This window comes from Photinus pyralis, unplaced genomic scaffold, assembly GCF_008802855.1.
Source record: "Photinus pyralis isolate 1611_PpyrPB1 unplaced genomic scaffold, Ppyr1.3 Ppyr1.4_LG3b, whole genome shotgun sequence".
In the NCBI taxonomy this organism is placed as follows: domain Eukaryota; kingdom Metazoa; phylum Arthropoda; class Insecta; order Coleoptera; family Lampyridae; genus Photinus; species Photinus pyralis.
In genome coordinates, this window is record NW_022170510.1 from 21,347,636 (window position 1) to 21,373,686 (window position 26,051).

The 26,051-nt window shown below is 36.1% G+C and overlaps 1 protein-coding gene across 2 annotated transcripts in view; it reads left to right on the top strand.

The window, feature by feature from the left end:
- Nucleotides 1-13,602: 13,602 nt before the first annotated feature.
- Nucleotides 13,603-26,051, top strand: part of LOC116166662 (neurotrimin-like) — a 73,804-nt gene continuing 61,355 nt past the window's right edge. Inside the window, exons 1-2 of one of the 2 annotated variants that reach the window (XM_031481694.1) lie at nucleotides 13,603-13,828; nucleotides 22,277-22,435. In XM_031481694.1, the coding sequence (XP_031337554.1) occupies nucleotides 13,771-13,828; nucleotides 22,277-22,435 (217 nt within the window). In that variant the 5' untranslated portion in view covers nucleotides 13,603-13,770. The remainder of the gene's footprint in view (nucleotides 13,829-22,276; nucleotides 22,436-26,051) is intronic. The other variant, XM_031481693.1, reaches the window with a different exon arrangement.

Below are 26,051 nucleotides of genomic sequence, written 5' to 3' on the forward strand. Positions count from 1 at the left end.
AAGGTATCGCATGTAACAAAGGATGCGTCTACGTATTACTTGGGTACATAATAATTATTATACTTTTTTGTCGTTTTCGTGAGCAAATAATCTGTATGATTGAAGGAATCTAAGTGATAGGGTAGGTGTTCCAATAGGGTAGATGACAAATTTTTTAAAACCAGTTATAACTGTTCGTATACCTCTACTATAACATTAAAATATGATATTTCAGCAAAATAAATCGTATTATTGCAAATTTATGCAATTTAAATTGTAGATTTTTATTCTAGCGCCAAAACGCTGTTTTGTGTCATGGCGGTGTCGGTGACGTCACTGTCCTGACAATTATAAACACAGTCATAACCCCAGCGTAAATAGTTTAAAAGATTTGGTGATGAATTATAACTACCGTAAGTGGTGCCCTACCATGGATTACACTTTGTCGTGTGGTAGGGCGCAGTAGTCACATTTTTCTGTGGCACAGCTAACTATCCCAGGCGGGTAAATCTGGTTCCAAGGATGCTGTATCATTCAAATGCTTCATGGAGTAAATAAATCCAAAAGGGTTTTCGACGATTGCTCATTAAACGTAACATAGAAAACTATATTGACATGAGAAGCACATTTTTCACGTACGTTAACTCCTGAGGCGTGCGGTAGACGACAATTTGGACAACTTTTTTAATGAAGCTGAACAATTAAACGCACTTCTACTAAATACCGGAGTAGTGTAGAACAACTTAAGACCTTCTGCAGAGGCACCTCTAAAAAGCATTATGCGGGTCACTCTGTAATTAGGCGAAAGCCTGTTGACATATACCTGGCGTCGCCGCTTCTCCCAGGATTTAGTCAACTGTCGTGGGGATGCGTCCCTGGTAGGCACTATCAGGGGCATTTCGTCACTACTTTGTTACCATCGCGCTGGGCCGGACATATGCCAAACAATGTGGTGGGGAGTTGTGGGGGGGGGGCGGCTAACTGGGTGTTATCCGACCCGAACGGGTACGGACACAGCTTCGCCACTGGTATATTTGCCTTAGAGGGAACTCTGCTTTCTGGTGATAGCTTCTTCTTCGGGCGTTCATTGGTTCCTAATGTTCCTATCCTTTGGTCTCGTTCCCTTCGCTATTTTCTCCCGTGCTCCTCCCCTTTTTTATTGTTGTCCTCTCCCTGCGTTACTTTCTGTTCCCTCTTCCTCCTCCTCTTGGCTGCTTGTGCTTATGTCTCCGCCTCCTGTGTTCTTCTGTTTCCTTTCTTCATTTGATGTTTGTCTCTACTCCACTCTTCCCATGGTAATTCCCGAGGCCTCTACCGTTTGGTTTATGGTGGTGTTCCATGAGAAGCAGGGTAGGCCTACCTTCCATTCTGAGGCACATAGATTCTTGGCAGCCCGTAGGGTATGGTCTTTGTTCCTCCTGTTTGTATGTCCCCAGTATCTCCTCTGCCGCATCTTCAGTCTCCTGGTGATCGTTTTCCCCTCTAGTACTTCCTTTATCTGCTTGATTGTGAGGTTGCTTTTTCCATCAGTATCCTGAGTGCCTTCCGCTCCGCCCTCTTCAATGCTCATCTGTTGCTCCTTGTTAGCGCTGAAGTGTTAAACTCCGTATAAGATTGTCGGTGCTATGTTCCTGTTGTAAATCATTTTCAAGCTGTCCGGTATTTTCTTCTCTCGTATGAAGTTCCAAATTCCGTGTGTGATTCTGAATGCGTTGGTGTTGTTTCCTGGGTCTCCCATCATCATGTAGCTCTTTTCGACCATTTCCAGGTATACCTCGCTGGCTTGGACAAAGTCCTCTATGTCTTCTAATTAAATTATCCACGCTTACGAGTAGGTCGTCCGCGTCCCCAGTAATGTCGGTAGTTGTAATTGGCCGCCTGTGCTAAGTTCCTCACCACCATCCTTGTTTGGGGACAAGGTTGCTGAAATAAGTAAAATGAATCATCTATACAGGGTGTCCCTAAAAGGTCTGTACAACGCGCTACCAGGGGTTCTTGGTATCAAAATAGGACGATTTAACCCAACTTACCTCTATCCAAAAATGCTTCGGTAAGGCGCTATCTACCGCCAAAGATTAAAAAAAAATCGTTATTTTTATTTTATCGGAAAATGGTTTTGCCGATTAAAATGAAATTCGGGATGTGAATGTCTAATGTAAAAAGGGTCTTTGTGATATCATCGTTTTGATTGTAGTTGCTATGTAGGTGGTAAACTACTGACCATCCACATCTGAAGAGGTCTAAAACTTTTTAACTACTATTTTGACGGTTCTGAATTTTTAGACACTGATAGACAGTTTACTTGCAAGCATTTTTTGTCTCTTGATGAATATCGCCATCTGTGATGTTTTACGAAAAAAAAAATTTAGGCATGATGAATGGCATGCACCATACATGCGATTGTTCCTCAAAAACCATAAGTGCAAGCAAGAAGTAGGCTATGACGATTTGGGAACCTGTGAGTATACTCCCTAACGCATTGGCGACCATTTCCACGACAGTATCCAAACACTAATAGCATATCAGTTAACTCTGCGTTACTGTATTGAAAGGCCATATTACAATTTTAACAATAAAATTTTAAGTCTTCAAGCAAAACGTAAATTGTTCAAGTTTAAGAAACAACAAACAAACGTTACGCCACTCTAAGGTTTCACAGCCATCTTCTGATTTTTTGAGGAACAATCGCATGTATGGTGCATGCCATTCATCATGCCTAAATTTTTTTTTCGTAAACCATCACAGATAGCGATATTCATCAAGAGACAAAAAATGCTTGCAAGTAAACTGTCTATCAGTGTCTAAAAATTCAGAACTGTCAAAATAGTAGTTAAAAAGTTTTAGACCTCTTCAGATGTGGATGGTCAGTATTTTACCACCTACATAGCAACTACAATCAAAACGATGATATCACACAGACCCTTTTTACATTAGACATTCACATCCCGAATTTCATTTTATTCGGCAAAACCATTTTCCGATAAAATAAAAATAACGATTTTTTTTTAAATCTTTGGCGGTAGATAGCGCCTTACCGAGGCACTTTTGGATAGAGGCAAGTTGGGTTAAATCGTCCTATTTTGATACCAAGAACCCCTGGTAGCGCGTTGTACAGACCTTTTAGGGACACCCTGTATATTACTTAAAATACGGATGGCTATTGTAATGCATAATAAATAAATTCTTTAAACAAAAATACAAATCCCGATACCCTACATAGAAAAACTGGTAAAACAATCAGTCCTATTGTACTGCTTGCTATGGTTGCTGAGCGTATCTCTCCAGTCATTGAAAATCACCATGGTTACGTTAAAGAAATTTAAGGAAACATGCATTGTTATTTTCATGGTCACGTCACTTAGGGGCTCTTTCGGTCCAAAAGTTGTATGAAGAACGATAACAAAGAGTGGGTTAAAGATATAACAGAAACATAAAGCAGCAAGTACCAAGTTTTTAATACTTTTGTAGCAGTGGCACCATTGATAAAATTGTTGACAATTCGTCTGTTAAGACTTTTTCAAAAATATAAATTGACATATGTGTTAAGATTCCGCGCTCTACCGGAAACTAGATTTTACGCCCTCATTTGCGGGAACAAAGTGTAGGTTTACTTTTGGCAGGAGGTAAAATAATCAAAAATTCCCTACGGTAGGTAAAGTGATTCCCATTGCAACGTACATGTGTTGGTCTGTAACGCTGTAACCTACATTATGGAGATTCAGAAATGTAGTTAATTTTGGATATTTGACGTCCATATATTTCTTCACGGCTGAGGTGGCTTTTAAGATCGAATACTTAGACCAAAACGAAGATAATTAGGTACCTACCTTACGAAGTTCGTAAAAATATATTGAATGAAATTTAATTCGTCTTCCTCGCAACTTTCTTTGTGTATCATTGATTGTGTACCGAATAAACTTGTAAGTAAACATGTTGCGATTTATGGGGTAACCTTGCATTGGCTCCTTTTTTTGACATAAGGTAGGAGTATTTTGCAAATCTAAATCACTTCTGCCGCTATTAAAAGATATCAAAACTACTCCTTTAAATGCACATTTGAAAACTTGGAAATTACTTGTCTATTGTTAGTATTGACAGCGCCTGCTAGATGACAATGGGCAATCGCGGATAAATTGATGTCCTGTAACTAAAAGCACAGATCTACACATACAAAGATCTGTGATAAAAGTATCTCCAAGCGTTGCGTCGGGTCCCAAACTTGACCGCGGGAGGAAATTATATACTTTGCTTTCTTGATATATAAATAGCTATTTTTATGTAAAGGAGATCAAATATTATTTTTCGTCGACCTCTCGATAACAATATAAATTACTCCTTAGTGACGAGTACTATGATGAAGCTTATTAATCGTTAGCAACCATTAATGGTTAGCAACCAACCATTATACGTTAGCAACCATTAATCGCTAGCAACCACTTATACATAACAACCATTATATTAGCGTTCCAAATAATGCAATTTCCAATATACAAATGTAATGATTATTGTTTGCTAACATTAAAGTGCTTCATACGAATCAAGTAGCATCTTTTTTTATTACATAAAATGACTCCGTCAATATATTTGACAGGCCGTTTGAGGGCATAATGAGATGACAATCCATTATGCCCTCTCATTATGCCCTCGGTCGTCATATACTGCTTTATGTCATATGACAGATATAATTGGCATATAATAGGCGCTTGAAAAATAAAAGAATTAATTACATTCTAATTTCACATACCTTTTCAAGGTAAAATGTCAACGTGACATTTTCGGAAATATCTCCTTTCAAATTCATTTTATTCGATCAATTGCCGAACTGATCGAAACCGTTCCAATAAGCTTCTTTTGATTTGAGTGGATATAATGTTAAAATCGCCTCCGCAGCAGAGCAAGAACTTAATCTTCTACTGCGATTACAAGGACTGACGGTATAGCATAAAACAACACATTACTATAGCAACGACAATAGCTGTAATTTAGTGAAAAATCGTCGGAGCTCATAATTTCGTTTGTAATTTCTTGTAGTTGAATTTAAAATTACCTACCCCAGTGAAGTCGACGAAAAAACGTTGTATGCAATTCATGTATAAATCGGCGATTATTGGTTCGTTTGAATCTCACTCACCAATAAAACGCCTCATTTATACACTCATTGCATAAATAACTATTAAAAATTGAATTTGTATATTACAGATGTATAATTTCATTGATGTGAATAAGTTAAAAATGTCCATATTTCCTTGTTTAATTTATGTCCTAAATATAATAATGATCAATCCTTGTGCCCATAAAATACCGTGGGTAGAACGTGATGCGTAGGAAAATCGCAAAATAATAACGAAGTTGTATATCTGGCACAATATATTTTTACCTTATATGATTTCCGCCTGCAGCAAAGTGTCCCTCTAAAAATATAAATAAGTACACTAGGAGTGATCGTTATAAAGGCTAACATATTAATCATAGCGCTTTTGCTCGATGCTAAGGGTAACCATCCCTTGTTTTGCAGCACTACCGTATGTGTCGATTTTATTGCAGCGTCTGTTACAATGTTTGCACTAGAGTGAACTGCTGTCAAAACAAAGTTATGATCAAGTGCCCTTCAGACAGTATTTGATATTCTCTGGCGGCGTAAATCACTTTTACGTAATGACGTAGTATGTATGTATGACACATAATATAGGGCAGTATCTTGTACATTTGGCGGAATTTATTTTCATATTAGTATTATTTGCACAAATTTGTTAGATAAACGTCTTGCATAAGTTCATGAAATTTTATCTTTGGTTTTGGAAAATGTGGTTGATCGTGTTGATTATTATAGGTAATATACGTATACCCGGCATGCCCGTGTAATTATGCAACGTGATGGCAATATAGTCCAGGCGTCAGAGACCTAAAAAATGCATTTAGTGGAAATATTCTAAATGAGCTAATTTTTTTTAACGTGTTTGTTACAACCCCATTAATAAGTGGTAGAAAAATAAATCACGAAATCGGACCGGAACAATTGTTTAAACAAATAAAAAGTGCAATATTTGCGTTTTTTTTAGTTTTTTGCGATTATCTCCGAAAATAACGTTAGAATGATAAAAATAGTTATTAGCATAACTGTTGGTTATTAAATTTAGAACAAAAAAAGGCTTTATACTTTTTTCTCTCCGGACTATAGTTTATGATATATATCGTCGAAACCGAAATGATGCAGCGCGCTATGCAGTAGTAGGCCAACGGGTTCTCATTCCAACTTTCGGTGCGTAGACGTTAAAAATAATACATTTTATTTGTTTTTAATTATATGAGACGGAGGGGATGATATTAATTTTCAATATTCATTGTTATATTTGCCACATATCATATAATATAAACAAATGATATTATAATGAATATTGTAAGAAATTACAATCAATTAAAATTTGTTGAGAATGTATGAATTTGAAATTTCTCTAGGTTGTGAACCGTTTTATACCTGCGATTTGGGATGAGTACCATTGCTCTTCAACAGGGGCCCAGTGTAAAAGAAAGAAAGAAAGGGGGAGGGGAGAGCGCAGAGGGTTTCAACTAGTATCCATTGAGCTCTAGAAGCGAAAAGGTGCATTTTATTTGTGAAAAAATGGATATTTCTACGCATTGTTTTGTTTGTGGGGAGTTATTATCTGCGAGGGTAACAACAACAGTTAAGAAAAAGGGGATTGAAACTTGTATTGCGTCCAGTATTAAACGGAAAGACAATAAACATAAACTGCTGGAGAATATTTCGTTAATAACAGTACACGATGTATGTCGAAAGTCATACAATCAGGAGAAAAGAATTATTGCAGCACAATCTTCTCAAAGTCCCAGCACAAGCCGACAAAAACGCCATGAATTTGATTTTAAAAATAATTGTTTATTTTGTGGGAGTGATGCGTCAGTAACTTTTGTGAAAAAAGAAGCGAAAAAAACACAAAATAAACGGAATGTAGTCCGAATCATTTCTACCCTTTCTGTGAAAGAGACAATTTTATCCACTGCGAAGGAAAGAGACGATGCATGGGGAGAAACAGTGAAACAGAGAATTTTAAGTGAAATTGACTTGGTCGCAGCTGAAGGCAGATATCATCAGACATGCTTTAGTAATTTCTTATTGAAGAGAAATACTGGAAAATCAGTAGGGCGCCCAGAGGATCCAAGTGTTGTTCAAGTGATCAATCTTATATCTACATATATTGAGAGCAACAGAGAGGAATGTCAATTTAGTTTGCGTGAAATAGCGGTAAAATATGAAGGTGATCTCCCTAGTGAAAAAACAATTAAAAAAAAATTATTAGAAAAGTATGGAGATGATATCATAATCACGTCAAACCACAAAAAAGAGCCGATTATCTGCTTCAAAGACACAGGTCATCGGTTGATTTCTGACGCATTTTATATCAATCGATGCAAGAATATTCAAGAAGAACGTCAGAGGATTGTGAGTGAAGCAGCCGAGATTGTACTTGAAGACATCAGAAGTCAAGTATACGAGAAGAATAGTTATCCATCGGCCCATGAATTTTTAAAGTCTGTTGAAGATGACGTACCTGACACACTGATGCTTTTTCTTGAGAAAATCATCTTAAAACACAAAAAAGGTGTTTTAAAAGACTGGTCTTCAACCATACTGTCCATTGCCCATGCAATAATCTCTGCAGCTCGCCCAAAATCCTTCATTTCCTCATTGCAAGTAGGCTTAGCAGCAGTTTTAAATCGAAAATATGGATCCAGGGTGCTGCTAAACCTTCTGTCATCGTTGGGATTTTGCGCTACATATGAGGAAGCTGTCTTATTTGAGACTTCAGCGATTATGCATCCCCAAACCCACGTTATGTCTGATGCCTTTATACAATTCGTTTTCGATAACGCAGATCACAATACTAATACTCTCGATGGTCGACACACTTTCCATTCAATTGGGGGAATTCAATGTGTTACTCCACATTCATCAATAACAACCGAGGGAGTGATCCCTAGGCTGACAAAGATTCCCAATGCGCAATATCTTGGAAGTTATGGTACTATTCCAGTACGACCATTTGACAAGAAACCTCAAAAAGGACTGCAGACGGTAAAAATAGTCGACCTTCGTGAATTCAATCCGGTTGATTATCAAATTACACTAGAGTCCACTGATTTCGTTTGGCTATATGGGAAATGGAAAGATGAGTGCTCGAATGTTCCTGGTTGGCATGCCTTCATGGAAAAAACAACTGCCCACTTGTCCTATTCAGCTTCCAGAATCGTCTTCCTGCCGTTCATCAATGCTCCGCCAAGTAATCACGATACTATTTACACAGCTCTGGTTGAAGCAGTAGAAAAATGTATCAAACAGGAGCAAAAAGTCTGCTTTGTTACATTTGACCAGCCTCTATATTGGAAAGCTCGGGATATAGTGGCTAGCTCTGACCTCAACACCGAGCAGTGCCGTGTGATCATCAGACTTGGTGGCTTCCACTTGTTGATGTCATTTTTGGGATCCATTGGATTCATCATGGATGGTAGTGGAATAAAAGAATTATTCAGTTTGGTTTATGCAGCATCGTCTATTGATAAAATGCTAAACGGGCATGCTTATGCAAGGGCAATCAGAGCTCATCTTTTAGTTCATTCAACCTTGGCTCAAATCATTTGGGATCGTACCACTTTCAGCAACGAAGAAGAGCAAACGATGAACAATATCCTTCTTTCTGCCTCTTCTGACATTTTTGAAAAATCGAAAGACGAAGCACTTCAGCCCATTCTACAGAAATTCATGGATACATTGAACCAGTTGGAGAAGAGCGGTGCGACATCAAAGTTGTGGGTTCAATACTTCAAGATGGTGACACTTGTGAAACAATTCACTAACGCAGAAAGAATGGGCAATTGGTCATTGCATTTGGAGACCATCCAAAAAATGATACCATTTTTTCACGCCACAGGACATTTATTATACGCGAAATCATGTCACTTATATTTGCAGGACATGTTTCAACTTGGGGGGCAGTTATCTCCAACCGATTATGATAAGTTTGTAAACCAAGGCTTCTTCACAATCAGCCGTTCTGAAAAGTTCTGGGCAGGCATTTGGACAGACATGACCATTGAACAGACAGAAATGAAAGATTCAAAATCAATTGGAGGAATTACTCATGGCCGAGGAATTACGGATAGTGTCTTGGCAAAATGGGTACTCGCCATGCCTACGATCACTGAAGTTACAGACAAGATGAGTCAATTCTGTCACGTTGAATTTGGTACATCAGAACAACATACAGACGGCAGACTTTCACGCATCGAACGCGACGATGAGGACGTAAAAAAATTTTTGGATTGGTTTTTAAGTCACTCACCATTTCCAGAGTCAACAGACATCATGTCGATAAGTACAGGGTTGAAAGGTGATGATCACATTAAGTGCCACAATGCTTTAGACGTGGAACAGTTACTAATGGATGATATGATTGGCCAACATTTTGGAACTATCAAAATGTCTAGGAAGGCACGAGTACAACCCATTTCAAAGATTAATGCATCAATAAAGATAGACAATCAAACAATGTCAATTGAGCCTCTTTTGTTATTCCAGCGAATTTCATTACTTAAGAAATCGGATGAAGAATTACGATGTTACTTTGATTATGAATTAGCACCGTATCCATTATCATTATTTAATGACACTGGAATGAGAAAAACAACAAAGTCAACCCTGTATGAAGCTTTCCAGCCCACGAATATCGAATTGTCCTCTAATTTTATCCATGTTGTGGATGGAGGCTACCTTCTTCATCGCGTAATTTGGCAACAGCAAGAGACATTTGACAACATCATGGACAAGTACGTTGGCTATGTTCAGAAATATTTCCGACCTCACAGCGTGATAGTTTTTGATGGTTATCCTGAACAAGCAGCGATGAAGAGCACGAAGTCTGCTGAAAGACTTCGAAGACAGCAAAAACAAACCTGTGCTGATATGATCTTCAACGAGACCATGCAGCCTACAGTTTCACAGGAGAAATTTCTCAGCAATGAGCACAATAAGAACAGAATCATTGAACTCCTGACTACGATACTTTTTGCTGCAGGTTTTATATGCAAACAGGCCTATGAAGACGCTGATACCTTGATCGTAACGACAGCCTCTGAAATATCGCGTGATTATGACTCTGTGGTGATAGTTGGAGAAGACATCGATCTGTTGGTCTTAATGACAGCTCACTCCCAAGCTGACTCGAATATTTATTTTCTGAAGCCAGGAAAAGGGAAGATTGAACAGAAGTTATACGCTGCAGACTCTTTCAAACACCCTCACCTTCGAGAATACCTGCTGTTCTTACATTCTTTTAGTGGATGTGATACAACGTCAGCATTTTTCAACATGGGAAAAATGAAATTCGTGAAGACCTTGGAGAACAATTATGACGACTTGAGAATAATTTTGTCGCCATTTCTACAACCAGATGCTCCGCCCGATCATTTAGATTTGGCCACACAAAAATTCATCGTCTTATTGTATGGCGGAAAAAAACAAGACATTTACTTGGATGAGTTTAGATTTCAGTGTTTTGAGAAAGCGGCACAGAAAACATCATTGAATCTAGCTTCATTATCTCCTACACACAAAGCTGCTCGGCAACACTCTTTTAGAGTTTACCACCAAATTCAGAGTTGGTTGGGGAATCAATTGCCACCAACTGATTGGGGCTGGACAAACAGCAAGAATGGTTTACTCCCTATTACAACAACCCAGTTACCAGCACCTGAAACGTTGTTGAAACTTATATGCTGCAAATGCACCAAAGGCTGTACAGGAAATTGCAGTTGTCGCAAGGTTGGCCTATATTGTACATCTATCTGCACTGGTTGCCACGGACGTACTTGCAAAAATGTTGAGACGACAATTGACCTGGAGGAAGACGTCGATGAACTTGTCGATATCGATATGGAGAATTTTCTTGCTATCGAATTGGGAGAACAAGCAGATGAAGAAACAGAGCCTACATCTATCACGCCAGAACTAGCTGAGATCATTTCGAGTGATCCAGAAACCAGCAAATCGAAAACAATTGAAAAAAAAATTTTTTTGTTAATTAATAATTAAAAAACGTATAAAATGATATTCTGCCTTCTTTTCAATCATTTCTTCCCTGTTTCAATAAATTAAAACCGCAAATTTGTATGAATAAGTTGAGATTGACTCATTATAGCACGTTTTGACCACTCGCGAGATGTGACATTTAGATTCAAGGGCTATATCTCTTAAATTATGGGTCGGAGGAGAAAAAGTGTAGTTTGTTGTAAATTTCATAATAAACAATATTGTTAAGAACAATTTTTACGATTGGAGTTATATTTCCGGAGATAATTGCAAAAAACCATAAAAAAACATAAATTTTCACTTTTCATTTGTTTAAACAATTGTTCCGGTCAGAGTTGCTGATTTATTTTTTAACTACTTATTAAGTAGACCCTAAGGAACAGTTTAAAAAGAAAACTAGCTCATTTAGAATTTTTTCCACTAAAAAACCTCTGACGCCTGGACTAATAACAATCTTAGCTTAATTAGTCGATAAATATTTTAAAACGCTTCTCGTGTTCTTGCATCGTCGTATAAATTGTTAAATCACGATATCTCAATGCATGTCTCATAATAATATGAACTACCTATAATTTTAGTCATCAGGAGTTCAGTCCTTCGTTTGTTGTCTATAAAGCCAGCCGGAGGTCGGGTGTTCGAACCTGGGCTGAGGTAAGAATTTTTCATCTGTGACAGAGATGGGAATTTCCTTAGACCAGTTTCGAGCATTCTGCGGGCTACTACCATTTGGGTTTTCCTGCAGTTTTCCTAATTCGTAAGGTAAATACCGGAGTAGTATAGAACAACTTAAGACCTTCTGCAGAGGCACCTCCAAAAAGCATTATGCGGATCACTCTGTAATTGGGCGCAAGTTTGTTGAGGGTCCAGAACAAGAGAGGGATATTAAATAAATAAATAATAAAATAAGTAAGAAGTAGGTAAAATCTACAGAAAACTTGTTTATACATACTCGCTTACTACAAGAGAGGGGGATAATAAATAAATAAATAAATAATAAAATAAGTAACAAGTAGGCAAAATTTAAAGAAAACTTGTTTATACTCCTTACTACAAGTATACTATACCTTCTTACATGTTTCCTGTGCACGTCATCGATAGACCATATTATAGGCATAGAATAATTTCAATTGCTGCATCACGTTTGACGAAGGGATTACCTTCTGGAAAAAATGGCGGACAAAGTCACAAGGTATTACACAGATAGTTCACTAACTACGGAGGGCACTGGCTGTGGAATGTACGGAAGCAATGAACAGGACTGCAGAATCTCTGTAAATGCAGGACAAAAAGAAACCGTGCCCCAAAGTCGATGTATATGCAATCCTGATGGCAGCTGCGCAATTATTAAAAGAGAACCTTACCAAAAGGAAAATCTTTATAGTTGCAGACAGCAAAACAGCGATTGTAGTTCTTGAATGCACACAAATGTTAAACGCACTAGCATAGATGTACTCGTAACACCGTCGCACTAGTGTGGGCACCTGGGCACGCGGGAATCGCAAGTTTTTTCTCAATGCAATACCTTCCTTACAAACGTACGGATCCTTTAAGACCAATTAATCAAAGATTTACGTTAAATTTGATAAAAATGTACATTAGAGGCGGTTATACCTTCCGGGGACACTACAGAACAAAGAACGGAATGAAAGCAAACTGCGTAAAATGAAGTAGACATTCCTCGCTCTACAATCATTAAACTGACTAGTACACGTTTCAATATGAACAATATTTGTTTGGAAGATAATGTCAGCTATGATGAACTTTCTACAATCAGAAAAAATTTTCCACTTAACGTATTTTTTCGAAAAACTTGTAATACAAAATAAAGGCTACCGTCATACCGTCTGGATTTTTTGTTTAAGTATTACAGCGTTCATTGCAAAAACCTCAAGTTGTATAATCCACATTCGTACGGCAGTTAGCATCGCTTAATACTTAGATTATTATAAAAACGGCGTTTTTCCCAATTTGTTCAAGCGTAACTTTTTGAAAAGAATCCGGCAGTCTGTTTGCAACTGTGCACAAAGAAACTTCTAAACTTGGCTTGTATGCACACTAACGCAAATTTGGTAAGTAAGGTAATTAGAGGTTACGGATAGAGCATAGTAAATGAGGCGATGTTCTTACATGATTTGTAGACTTTTGCAGCGTAACAGAATGTTTTCACGGAATTAAAAAGTGGGCTTTTTTCTTATACTTATTCCTTTAATTTGATTTAATTTCAGTTCAGACTACGATTGTGTTACTTACATTACGATTTAAAAGGAGATTTTTTGTGATTATGACACGAGATCGAAACTTCTCGTCCCTTTATGTGTTTCTATACTGCTTTAATATTAACAACAAGCTCGTTAAGGACTCTAGTTATAGCAGATGTTGCAAACGGGGTACGAAGTTACTGAAGTAACTTCAAATTTTATGCGCATTATTCAATACACGATGTAATTAGCAGATTTTGATGATCACATCCGCACAGTTAACCTAATAAGATTATTCTAGTAATTTTGTGCTGTATTGTTATAGTGGATCTTTTTTTTCAGGTGGCATGGTTGCGAGTTGACACACAAACAATACTAACTATTCACAGCCACGTAATTACGAAAAACCATCGAATTGGAGTCACACACAGCGAGCATCGCACGTGGTATTTGCACATTAGAGAGGTCAGGGAATCAGACCGGGGATGGTACATGTGTCAAATAAATACCGATCCCATGAAAAGCCAAGTTGGATACTTAGATATTGTAGGTGAGTAACGGAACCATTTTAACTAACATAATCGAGTAAAGTAGGTTAGAATAGGATTCAAAATCGATGTAATTACTATCTTCTCGAACGCTTCCTAGAATTTCTCTAAAATGGGGCTTAATTTTGTTAAGCTTCCACCTACAGTAGAACTCCTGCGAACTTAATCCGGTAAGAACAAAGTTTTCCTTTAGATATTTCTGTGGGAAAAAATTAAGGGTTATTTCAGAGGGTGTAGGTATCTCACTGACCCACTTAAACAATGCTGTACTTACTACGTTCAAGAATGTACAAGATTGTTTCACCCTAATTTCTTGGTTCAAGTTTAAGGTGATCTAAAGCAAATTGTATACAAATCCATGTTAGAGTAGGCTGGTTTGCCGCGAGGGGCTCTAGAGACACGTAATGAATAGCAAGTGCTCGCAGTCTTGGGGCTTGGATTGTTTCGTTCACGCTCTTAGCCTACCTTCTATTTGGATATGTTGCAGGATTCACTCAACAACCATATATACTGGAAGAGTTCCCGAGCGACTTGTAATTCTATAGAATAATCCTTCCTACAATCTCTCTTCTAACATAACATTTTTCGGTTTTCCTTTACGTCCAATTCGTAACACCAAATGATGAAAATTTTCGTTTTCCTAAATTGCTTTCTTCTATAAGCTGTCTCAATCTCACCTCTAACATTTTCATATTATTGCTTCATTTCGCAACATTTTGTATTTATGAATAAAAAAAACACTTTCATTGGAAAGATAAATTTATCTTTAACGTTCAAGTATATACGTCCCTCGCGTTTTAAGTTTTCCAACTCTTCTAACATGTCTGTTGCGTAATAAATCATGAAAAGTTCGCATGGTATCATTACAGTGAGATGTTATTAAAAATGCTTTACGGATGTGATTTAATAAATTTCAATTTCATGTTTCGGAAGGTTAGCAACATTTTTAGGCATATTTCGGGTGCCCGGGCTTGATTTTCGTGGTTAATGAAATTTTGCGGCTAAATATTTTCGCATAACTGCCGAGTGAAATGTCAAACACGTGATTTGTAGGAACATTTATATTCCGCTATGTGGTGGCGATCTTGTAGCATTTGTAAGTAAAACTATTAGCTTACATTACAAGAGATTACCTAATTAGTAAAATGGAAGGTTTTGCAGCGCAGCCAGCAGCGCTATAGAAATACAATTAGAAAATGTTGTGGCTTGATTATTTCTTTACAAATGAAAATTATATTGCTACAATACGTTTTGAGAAAACGGAAATCATACAGCACATGGAAAAAGTGTATCAGGAACGATCAAAACTATTGACGAATTTAAGGACGTTATTACAACAACATAATAAAATAGTAGAGAACTTTGCGGACTAAAGTAAAAAAATTGGTATGGCCAGCACAGATACTATCCGCACACTGCACTGATTCTACCCAAAAGCTCCGAATATGTGTACCAAATTTGGTTCCAATCGGTTCAGTGGTTTAACCGGAATAGAGAGTTTGACAATCTTGCGCCGGCCGGCGCAATTTTCCCAAAAGCTTTTCCCTTTATGTCTGGGAATATGTGTAAACCTTTCGCCAGGAAAGATTGCCGGTCACAAAACACCTGATCCCGATCTACAATCTATGTTTTTCTTAATATGCGAGCGATTTCCGGGATCCTATTCCGGAAGTCGCTGGCATTTTAAGAAAAACACAGATTGTAAATCGACATAAGGTGTGCTGTGACCGGCAATCTTTCCTGGCCCAGGACTGGACTGGTGCAAATTTTTGATTTGATTTTTGAAGAAGAGCAGCACACTAAGAATGTATCCCAAATTTTTGCAATAGGAAACTGAACTCAGACTGACCTCAAAGTCGACAAATTTGCAAATATAACGTGACAGACCCTGGAAATTGGTTTCTAGTCTATAACTTTTGATTGAGAAGTCTAATCGAAAAAGTACGAATTGTTTTGGAATCTACGCCCCAAAATTAATAAGAAAAAGTGTTTTCCCGAGAAATTTTGGTGTAGTCGATTTTTGGAAAAAAGGAAGGTTTTTTTGAGCCCCGAAAAAAAATTTTCTCAGATCGACCGGGGAAAAAAATTTTCTTATAGAATGTGCCCTGTAGAATCCATAATTTCAAACAGTTCGAAGATTGGGCTACTAGTTCAAAAGTTACAACCCTTTGAATTTTCTTTCGAAATTGGCCTGTGACAGACTAATCAAACATAAGAGATGAAAACATAGTTAGTCGTCTGATATACAGTGCGTTTGAGATAAGAGGGTCACCTCAATATCCCTTATTTATTTGGTGAGCGAAAAATGTGTTACATATAATTTTATATGTGACATTACCATCTATCCGATCGCATATTCGAACATTCGGTAGCACTTCCGATTTAACCGGATATCAATGAAACTTTTGTTTTTCAAATGCAATGCCTAAGTTTTTTTAAGATATTTGAAAAGAGTAATCAGTTTTCTGTACAACGTAAAATATGCGTACAATAACTTGTTCAATGTTTCGTTTTGAAGATTTACTTTTGCACGATACGATCTACCCGTGTAATGCAACAGGTACATCATGATAGCACACGGCTTGCTAGATTTTATAAATTTTCAAAATATAGGATAACGAATTTCTCTATTTTTAATGCATGTTTGAAAAAAATACGCTATTGTAATCGTTATGGCTGGTCTCGCTGGCTGGCTGGCTGTTCGGATGAGATCTCAGCAATTACAATAGCTAGAGACTTCAAATTTTCACTAAAAGCCCAGACCAGACCACCCGTTTCCATACTCTGTCTCTATCGGAGTTGAATAAATTTTGCATATCTCGAAAAACGTGTCATTTACACTATAGTATAGTACGATAGTATACAATTGTACACAAATTTTAAACAAAAATTTTAGTTAAAAAGCCTGTCAGCCTCATTACAGTCCTCTTTTATTGCAGCCATTTTGAGAATCAAAGGTCACATTAGGTCAATGGATGGAGTGGATGGAACACTAAAACGTGTACGAATTAAGCCGATATCGCCGATACATCAATAAAAGTGCAAAAGCGGTGACATTACATTTGATGTGGTACTGGCCAGTTTGAATTTCACGCAATTCGGTTCAGAAATGACCAATATGACAACAATTATCAAAGCCCTCGTGTGAGATCGAAGGGACTTCAGCGTAGGCATGCGCATTGCGCAGTGCTAACTTTTGTGGACGGATTTTTTTGATTAAATTGCTGAAAACGAATTTGACTGGAGTAACTAATTTTTTCGGACAATGACTGTTAATGTGGAAATGCGCTTTTTGTAAATCGTTTACGATTACTGTTTGAACTTGTTTGTTTCTGGCACACTTCAATTTAATCACTATCTTAATTGTGCTTCGAGTTGCAAGGGACCCACGAACTTTCCCCTAACCGAGTATCCTTTCGCTCAGGAACCCGCTTATAGAGGATTAAATTCTTATACCCATTATAAATGTAATTAACCAAACAAATCTATTTGGTCATCTGTATGGAACACCTCACGAATGGGCATAAAATAATTTTTAAAAATAAGTGTGAACCGCTGTCACTGGAGAGACAATACTGACAACTTGTCATTCTCGGAACATTCAAAATCAAGATTGCACTACGTGTAAGTGTAATAACGGCAACAGATGGTTTTTCTGTACTCATTTTAAGCGTTGAAAATAAATATATCACGAGATGAGGTGGAAATCTCCAAACACTTTAGAGCTAATGAATGAAAAAATATCACTCCTTGTGAATGAACCATTAATAAAAAAATGAATATTTATTGCACCAGGAAAACTCTTAAATAATCAATAATAATCTAAGAAAACCTTTGTGGCTACAGTTAGATCGTATTATTTGTTAGAGAAGCGGACAATTACCAAGTCTTATTGCACTCAGTTTTAAAATCCACTACGCAGTGATAATAGGTCAACACTGACGGTTCGTTAATTCCATAACGCACATAAAATTAAATTTAAGTCCCCCAATGTGGGATGAACATCCCAATTAGTAAATAAAACTGTGAACTTTATGTAACCCGCCATGAAATAGGGGAAGTCCGCCATCTACTCAAAATTTATAACGGATCCATTGAGAAAGATACAAGGAAGTTAGTGTTGTTCTACTCCTGCATAATAAAGAGCACAATTTTCTTACAAACTCAATTGCGTAACTTTCAGTTTTCAATTAATGTTTGCCTCTGCTTCATAAAACTTTCTAGATTGTTTATCTATGTAGTTTTGTCGCATTGTTTGACAAATTTAAGCTTCCCTTTAACTAGATGCATGTTAATTAAATTAAAATTGTCTGTTTGAACTGACGGAGAGTAATTCTACTTTCAATATTACGTACATTTTAATTTACTTATTTAAGTTGCTACAACTTTTAGTAGCTCATGCTGATTACTTGCCATTTTCAAACTTTCAGATATTCAGATTACGACACATAAAACCTCAATGTCGATTGAATAATTAATTACCTGTAAAAAGAGCATGCAACAGTGTTTTTCAATTTGATTTTTTCATAATTATACTGTCCCAGAGCTAAAAAGCACATGTTTGTGGATATTCCCTTTCTGGTAAATCATAATACATAGGTAATCTGGTCATGAATATCGAATTTCACCAAGATACAGTTTTTGAGGGGTCAAGGTTTGCGAAAAAAGCACAGCGCATATTTTTAAGTAACACATACTAAGATTATCGTAAAGCAAATATACACACAAAAATATGCACAATATGCATTGGAACCGTGGTACCCAGGTCAGAGGGGACCTTATACACCAAAAGCGTCTGTTGTGGACAGGAGCGCTGCTTATAAATTATGTATGTCCATAAATAAATAAATAACAATATGTCCCCCCCCCCTCCAAACAATGCAAATCTCTAATCTTTTTCCTAAACTTTTTCGATTCTAGCTTTCCTTTTTCTCCTCCTTTGACTACTCTTACCCACGGCTTCTCTATAAAAATCCCACACAGTAAAAAACGTTTTTTTGTTTCTACTGCACTATCATTGCAAAGTTCTAAACTGTTCAATTTTCTGTCAGAAAACGACAATGTCAGCTGCAGTTTCTACACATATCTTATCATTGACAATTTAATGATTGCATTAAGCGTTTTATGTGTAAAAACGTTTCAAATAAATAACACATGTTTAATAAATAGTAACATGGCCTATCGTAAAGAATGCATTTTACTTTTAATTTTTTTACACGTTTAGTGCGTAATAAACGCATCTTCAGGTTTCGACGACATATCACCACAAAACTTTAATGGAAAAATGGAATTATGTGCAATAAAATTTAGCCTGTTTAGAGTGCTTTATAACACCGATTACTCAAAGCGAAGTGGGTTTCAAAATAAGTGACGTCATCGCACAAAAACTTGCGACAATTACAACCCTATAATTCCTAAATTAATAAGTTTGGGCTTTTCGAGTTTTCTAAATTGTGAGTGTTCGTGTTTCTTTTTTTCATCCATTTCTTGGTTATTGATATCCTTGATATCCAACAACAAATTATAATTATTATGTACTTACTATTTATCAACAAGAAATTTGGCTCAATGTGCCCATTGTCCCGTGAAGTGAGTCAACAATTACTGAGTATATATGCATAACGCAACTAAATCATCTCTTCATAATTCAACTTTTTTCCAACCTGTTTCAAACACATTCATTACATGACGCAACTATATAAACCACTAATCAATTTATACACCGACACACACGTCAATAATAAAATTAAGCTCTTATTCAGTGAGATACATTGAATGTAGATATATGGATGAATAAATGCTTGATTGAACGACTTTACACCTGCTAAAATAGAATATTAAATACATTTCAATTGACATAAATTGTTTTTTCCCTCATTGTAGAGTAAAAATTGTCAGTTTTTCAAGTTGGCTATAAGTCACTTATTACTGGATTACCATTACGCGAATTTTAGACAATTACTCAATTAATCAATGTTGCGCATCGTTTTTTTCCTTATTTTGTGTATGTGCAATGTGCATGTTCGAAAAAAATTCCATTAGCTGATTGTGTAGGTACTTGCAATACTGTGCAATTTACGGTTTTTCAGTCATTTAGTAATACACTCTTGAAATGAAACATGAACATATCCTTGTGGTGGGATGATGTAATAGACTATGTTTACAAATTATTTGGTAATTGGTATATAGGTAAAACAAATATTTTACATACCTATACATTCTATGTATGTAAAACGAGGGGGAAATCACAGGAGATATGTGGATATCCTAGGTCCTAGGATGTACACAGATATCCGAGGATGTTCGTGGATATCAAAGCATGTCTGTGGTTATCCAAGGATGTGTGTGGCTAAACGAGGTAAATATGTCAGGTCTTAATTTATATTTATTGCAAGGAACCCACACCACAAACTGCGTCTACTGAGGAATCTAATCGTCTCAGATCTTTAAAATCTTTTTGAAATATGCTTTCCTGGCAAATTTTCTGGCATTATTCTTACTAGTTAATTGCATCCATGCGAAAGACGATAATGCATTTTCCTTCCTTAAATTTACTTCCTCTGGCTTCTCATATGTAGTATCTATTTAAGTTCTAATTCCTTTAAGTAGTAGTCCTCATTTATTATTGGTTTTATCGAACCACTACATATACCAACCGATAAACAGGGTGACCCATTTTCGACACATTTATAGGGTATTTCCGCAACTGTTAGTGTTATCAAGAAAGTGATATTGGTGTTATATGTTTTGTTTGGTTCAACCTTATAATGCTAAATTAAGATTTTGAAAATTGTTGCTCACTTAAGAGATACGAAAGAAAATTTTCCAAAGTTCCCAGCAACAATCATTTTAGCTCAAAATGCATTCTCTCATTTGACTTGATCAGACTAAATCTTTATTATTTACTCATTATTTTCGAATAATACGTTCGAGACATCGAGTCTGAGTACTTTGCACAAGATAACGATGTTTGAGAGATGAAATAGTAATATTGTTATTTATTTATTTATAGTATCATGGCACTGACCGCTTGCCTACAATTCCAAAGAATCCTACCACAAATTTTTAATTACTCTTCACGTACTCCTGGATCACACTAGAAAAATTTATGTTAAAACTCTTATGTTCAAGTTCGTAAAATTCGTTTTAAATACAAAGATGAACATTTACAAAATGAAATGCAATTCAATTTGACAATTGACAAAAACAAAGAATTAATAAGGCTGTAAAATATGAATGGTGCATAGGGCCAGGTACATACCACGCCATAAGCGTTCGATAAAATATACCAAATAAAATCTCAGTTACTTACAGTTTTTGAGTAATCCATTGATTCGGAGAGATTGTGAATTTCTTTACTAGGCACACAAAAAAATAAACAACGCAAGCACCAAATGTCGTTCTCTTTTAATTTAAATGGTAACCACGTAACCACATTTGATCTAAAAAAATTGAAATTAATAACATACAGGGTGACCCATCATACTATAGGTACTAAAACCAAATGAAAGCATTCGTATAACGTTATTTACAAAACAATATATTTTCAAATATCAAACATATCAGTGACAACGAAGCATTTGGAACTGGCTAGGTTCGTTATCTTTCCTTAATATTTCTAATATAAATGAAATTTTACAGTGGAACCATCACTTATGAAAATAAATTGTTAACGAATTATACATTGTGTTCATAAAGTAACTATGCAGTTGTCCATAAGATGATGGAGGTGCTGCAAGTACTACCTCTCAATCTGAATAAGATGCAGGTAGCTCGTTTCTCCAAGTATTATTCAGTACTTATCACCACACTCTGTATACGTAAACGTACAACGCATGACGTAGTTTTACACGATAGTTAAGCGTTTTCGATCGGTATAACTCGTGCTGCGCTAGTCAATTTTGTTTATCCACTGTCCAATAAAAATTGTCAATAGAGCATTAAACTGCACTTGTGCAATACAATAATACGAAAAGAAGTGTTATCAAAGAATTCTTTTGGGTAAATTGGTGGACAATCAATATGTAGTCATTGCGGAAGAGGTTAAATACGCAGCATTAAATTCGTCTAGCAATTCTCATTAATGTAAATTATTGGCATTATATAGCCACTGAGTAAGCCAAGAACATCAGGTAATCTACTTCTGCGAAAGCCACTAAATTTGCTATATAATAGACGTCACCACACGCGCGGTTAGTTAGTTGGTCGCGTTACATTCTCCACCCTCTCATCCAATAACATGCAAATGTATGTAAAACAGCCATCAAATTACATAACACTGAACCATGGGAACGATTTAACATCGCTCTATGCTGCAGTCGGATACTGGCCAGCTTAGCGTCGGATTAATCCCGTAAACTGATTTATATGACGTCGTCCCTTTTCAAATATTGTAATGCAAATATAATTTCACGATTTATTTATAAAAACGATTATCTAATGTTCTCTAGTGCCTCCTGATATACTGGATTATCCAACCAGCACGGATATGGTTGTACGAGAGGGATCCAACGTGAATCTACGCTGCGTTGCAAAGGGATCACCTGAACCAGTAATTGCGTGGCGCCGTGAGGGAGGAGAGACAATACGGCTTCTAACAGGAGAAGAAGGTAACGTTTGACAAAATTAATGTGCATGGCCATCATAAATACTAGAGAGCTTGTGACATTTGTGAGGAGATAACGAATTAATTAGTTAATCTAGATCTACTTTCAATTAACATTCAATATCGTCTACCAATTAGTTACACTGGTTACACATCAAATGTCACACGAATTCTGGTTCTAAACTTTCCACATAGTACACAGTGTAAGGTTCCATTTAATATAAATCTAAATTTAGACTGCCGTGTACGTAATTTGTTTTCAAAGGGTTATCGGTTAGATAAACTAAAAACTAATTAATACGAACCCCTACGGAACAGAATGAAATTCCAACATTTATAGATTTTCCAACTTTCTATCAGAGTTTGTACATATCTAATGTAGCAAGATTCACTGTAAAGTCTCCAAAAGTTTAGGCATAAATTAATTCCGCTAACCGCGTTAGAACTATTTGATCTAATTTGGTGACTAAATCATGCCAGCCTTTTTCGATTAATCCCCTTACGGGTTTTTTGTTGATTAAGATTCGAATATATCAGAAATTGCTTTTCTGTTTCATTAAAGGCAAAATTGACTTTATAAGATTTTCCATTCCTGTTTTGCATTATAATTTTATCTCAATTTCTTGTTCTGTTCACCTTAACAAGGAGAACGTTTATTGTATAACATATACCGTTAACCTCCTTCAAAGCGAATTTTCGTATTTATGATACAGGAAAATATTGTACACTTTACAGAAATAAGTGGTCTCGACTATAAAATGAAAATACGAATATATGCCCAGGAATTACAATATATTTTGTGAAATGAAACGTTAGAGCATCGTTATATATATATTTGAAACAGAAATGTAAAGTTTCCGTTTTTGGACTACAGCGGACTTCCTGGAAAGCTGCGCACGTTATTATTTAAACACAGTCTAGCAGTGCATCAAAAGTGGAAGATTTGATTACAATTGCAAGATGCGTTATTTAGTACGCGCAGTGTGTCCTTATCTTTCTAATTAATCATGCTAATTCTTGGCATCAATTTGAAATATTTTACGTATCTCGATTATGAGACTCCCTCGCGCTACTGCCACTTCAACTATCGTGTCAACATTACAACTTTGAAAAAGTCATTTACTCAGAAATTCAAATACCGATTTGAAAATGTCATCAAGTGGCTCACTTTAGTATTTGAATATAATTTTCCATGAGTTAGCTAAATGCGTTGTCATGTGGTTCTTTCTGAACCCAGGACCCATTAAATTAGCTCTTGCGTATACAAGGTGTAGCATCTAACACATCTCGGATCATAATTATTTTACCATAAAAAATACCGAAAAGGGTCTTAGAGCAAGATTGTACATTACCGTCGCCATGTTTATATAATATTTTTTATAACAAGGACCGTATCAAATTTGCGTTTTTTTGAACAGAATATTCCATATTTTATTGTAGGTATTTTATCGAAAAAAATAAATCTTTTAATTGTATTTCCTCTATGTCCTCACCAAAAGGTCATACTTTTTTATAATTTCAAAGGGCACTCCCCTAAACAAATAATAGCTCTGGATAGCCGAAACTACAAAATTTGAACTGATACAAACGAAAAAAACACATATTCGATGAGAAAATTTCAGAGAAAAAACAAGTTGAAACGCCAATTTGTAGAACAAGGCCAAGTCTGCCATTTTTTGAAAAATTAAAAAAATGTGGTTAACATGTTTACTAAAAAAGTGCACACTTGTTTTGGTCTAATTCATAGATGCCTGGGCGTGTAATGCTAGCTCCGTATTCGTATTTGGTTTATTTGTTTCATAAAATTATCTTTATAATTTCCCAATTAATTAAAACAAGATTTATGGTTTATTATAGCATTTTGTAAAACAAATTTCAATAGTAAAACTGTAGTGGTATTTATTTTTTTGACAGGAAAATTATTCCCATTTAAACGTGCATAATGCTACATTAATAACAATATTGTTAAGTACATATATTAATATTAATTATAATATTACGTATACGTATAACAATTTTTTAAACTATTGTAGCGTTGTTAGATAGTATGTGGCAAGCGAATGATTCGTGACTCCAGCAAAATTAGGCTTCAATGCATCTGAAAAGAAAGTCAAACGGTTTTCCCCTAACGCGAGTAACTTCAGCGCGTTTTCCATAAATGATCAGTACTTCCCAAGAGGCCATAGCTATGTGCGCTGTGATTTGCTTTACTAGAGGCATATATGGTTAAAATTTCAAAGAAATATCCCCGTAAACAAAAAAGTTGGCGTTTGCACTGACTGCGCATGTGCACATCTAATTTTTTTACTATATGCGATAGGTATATTTGCCTTCAACAGAAGTATCTGTGGTTAAAATTTCAACAAAATATATTAATAAATAAGGAAGTTGACATTGCGCAGTCTGCGCATGCGCAGTTTAATTGTCAAGATTTTCCTTGGCTCAGGTGCTAGAGCTATTATACGCTACCGAATGCAAAAAGAACGAACTTAATATCTTGAAAACTGAGTAGTTAAGGCCTCAGACAGACGGATAGTCGGACAGACTTAGTTGGAAAATGCGCTAAAAAAGCGAATACATCATAAGCATCTCATTTTTGTATTGCAAATCAGTATAAAGTATCGCTACCGAGCTATTACTGACGTTTTTCCGGCAGTCCGTCCGTCCGTATGAGGGCACCGGAGAGTCGTTGAATGCCCGTCGATGTCTCATTTCATAGATATAGCTTTTTTCTCTAATCACTGCCCAAATGGTCAAATTCAAATGAAGCTGACAATTAACTAATACCAACTCTAGTGTCGTTATTACACGTCAGCAAAGCTGTAAATACGTATTTATACAACCGTTGATGTAGGAACCATCTGATTGCATCTCTCAACTTATTTCAATATTATCAATTGTGTTGTTGTCGCGTTAATGGTAAGTCGCATAAATAATAATTTGTATTAATGACAGGCATAAATCGTTCAAGGGTGTCAAAGGGATCGGTTAAAAGAACAAAATGAATATCCAAATCGCAATAGAGAAAAAGAAAGTTTACCTACGGCAAATTATAAAAGTCTGCTAGGATGTAAAAAACAAATCATTCGATTAAATGGTACAGTTTCAATGCTTTATGCGGTCACTAACTATAGTCATCATGTCTAACGATTAGAATAATACCTAAAATTCCCAAGTATGTGGCATTCTGATTTAATTGTTGTTATACATAGAAATGTATAAGGTTATTCCATGCGGTCCAAACATAATTTCCAATTTAGATTGTACACCTATAAGATTTTAAATATGCCTATTAACCCAGCAGGTACTACAATATGCTTTTACACTATAAATACATTATAATGTCGGAAGCATAATATTTACCATGAGACAAGTTAAACAAAACCAAAATGCACTTATTTCGATTAAAAATGTAAAGCGGTAAATCTGTTCGTCAACATGTTGAATAATGACAAGACAATTCACGTGCATACGGGTATGTTTAATCGATTACAGCTCCACATTTATTGTACTGTGTAGCATACTGAATGAGCTACGGTTTATAATTTTATCGAAACAAACATCCCCTAGTTATAGGCAATCGATCCGTGTATTGAAGGTGTAAATGATGAAATTGTGTT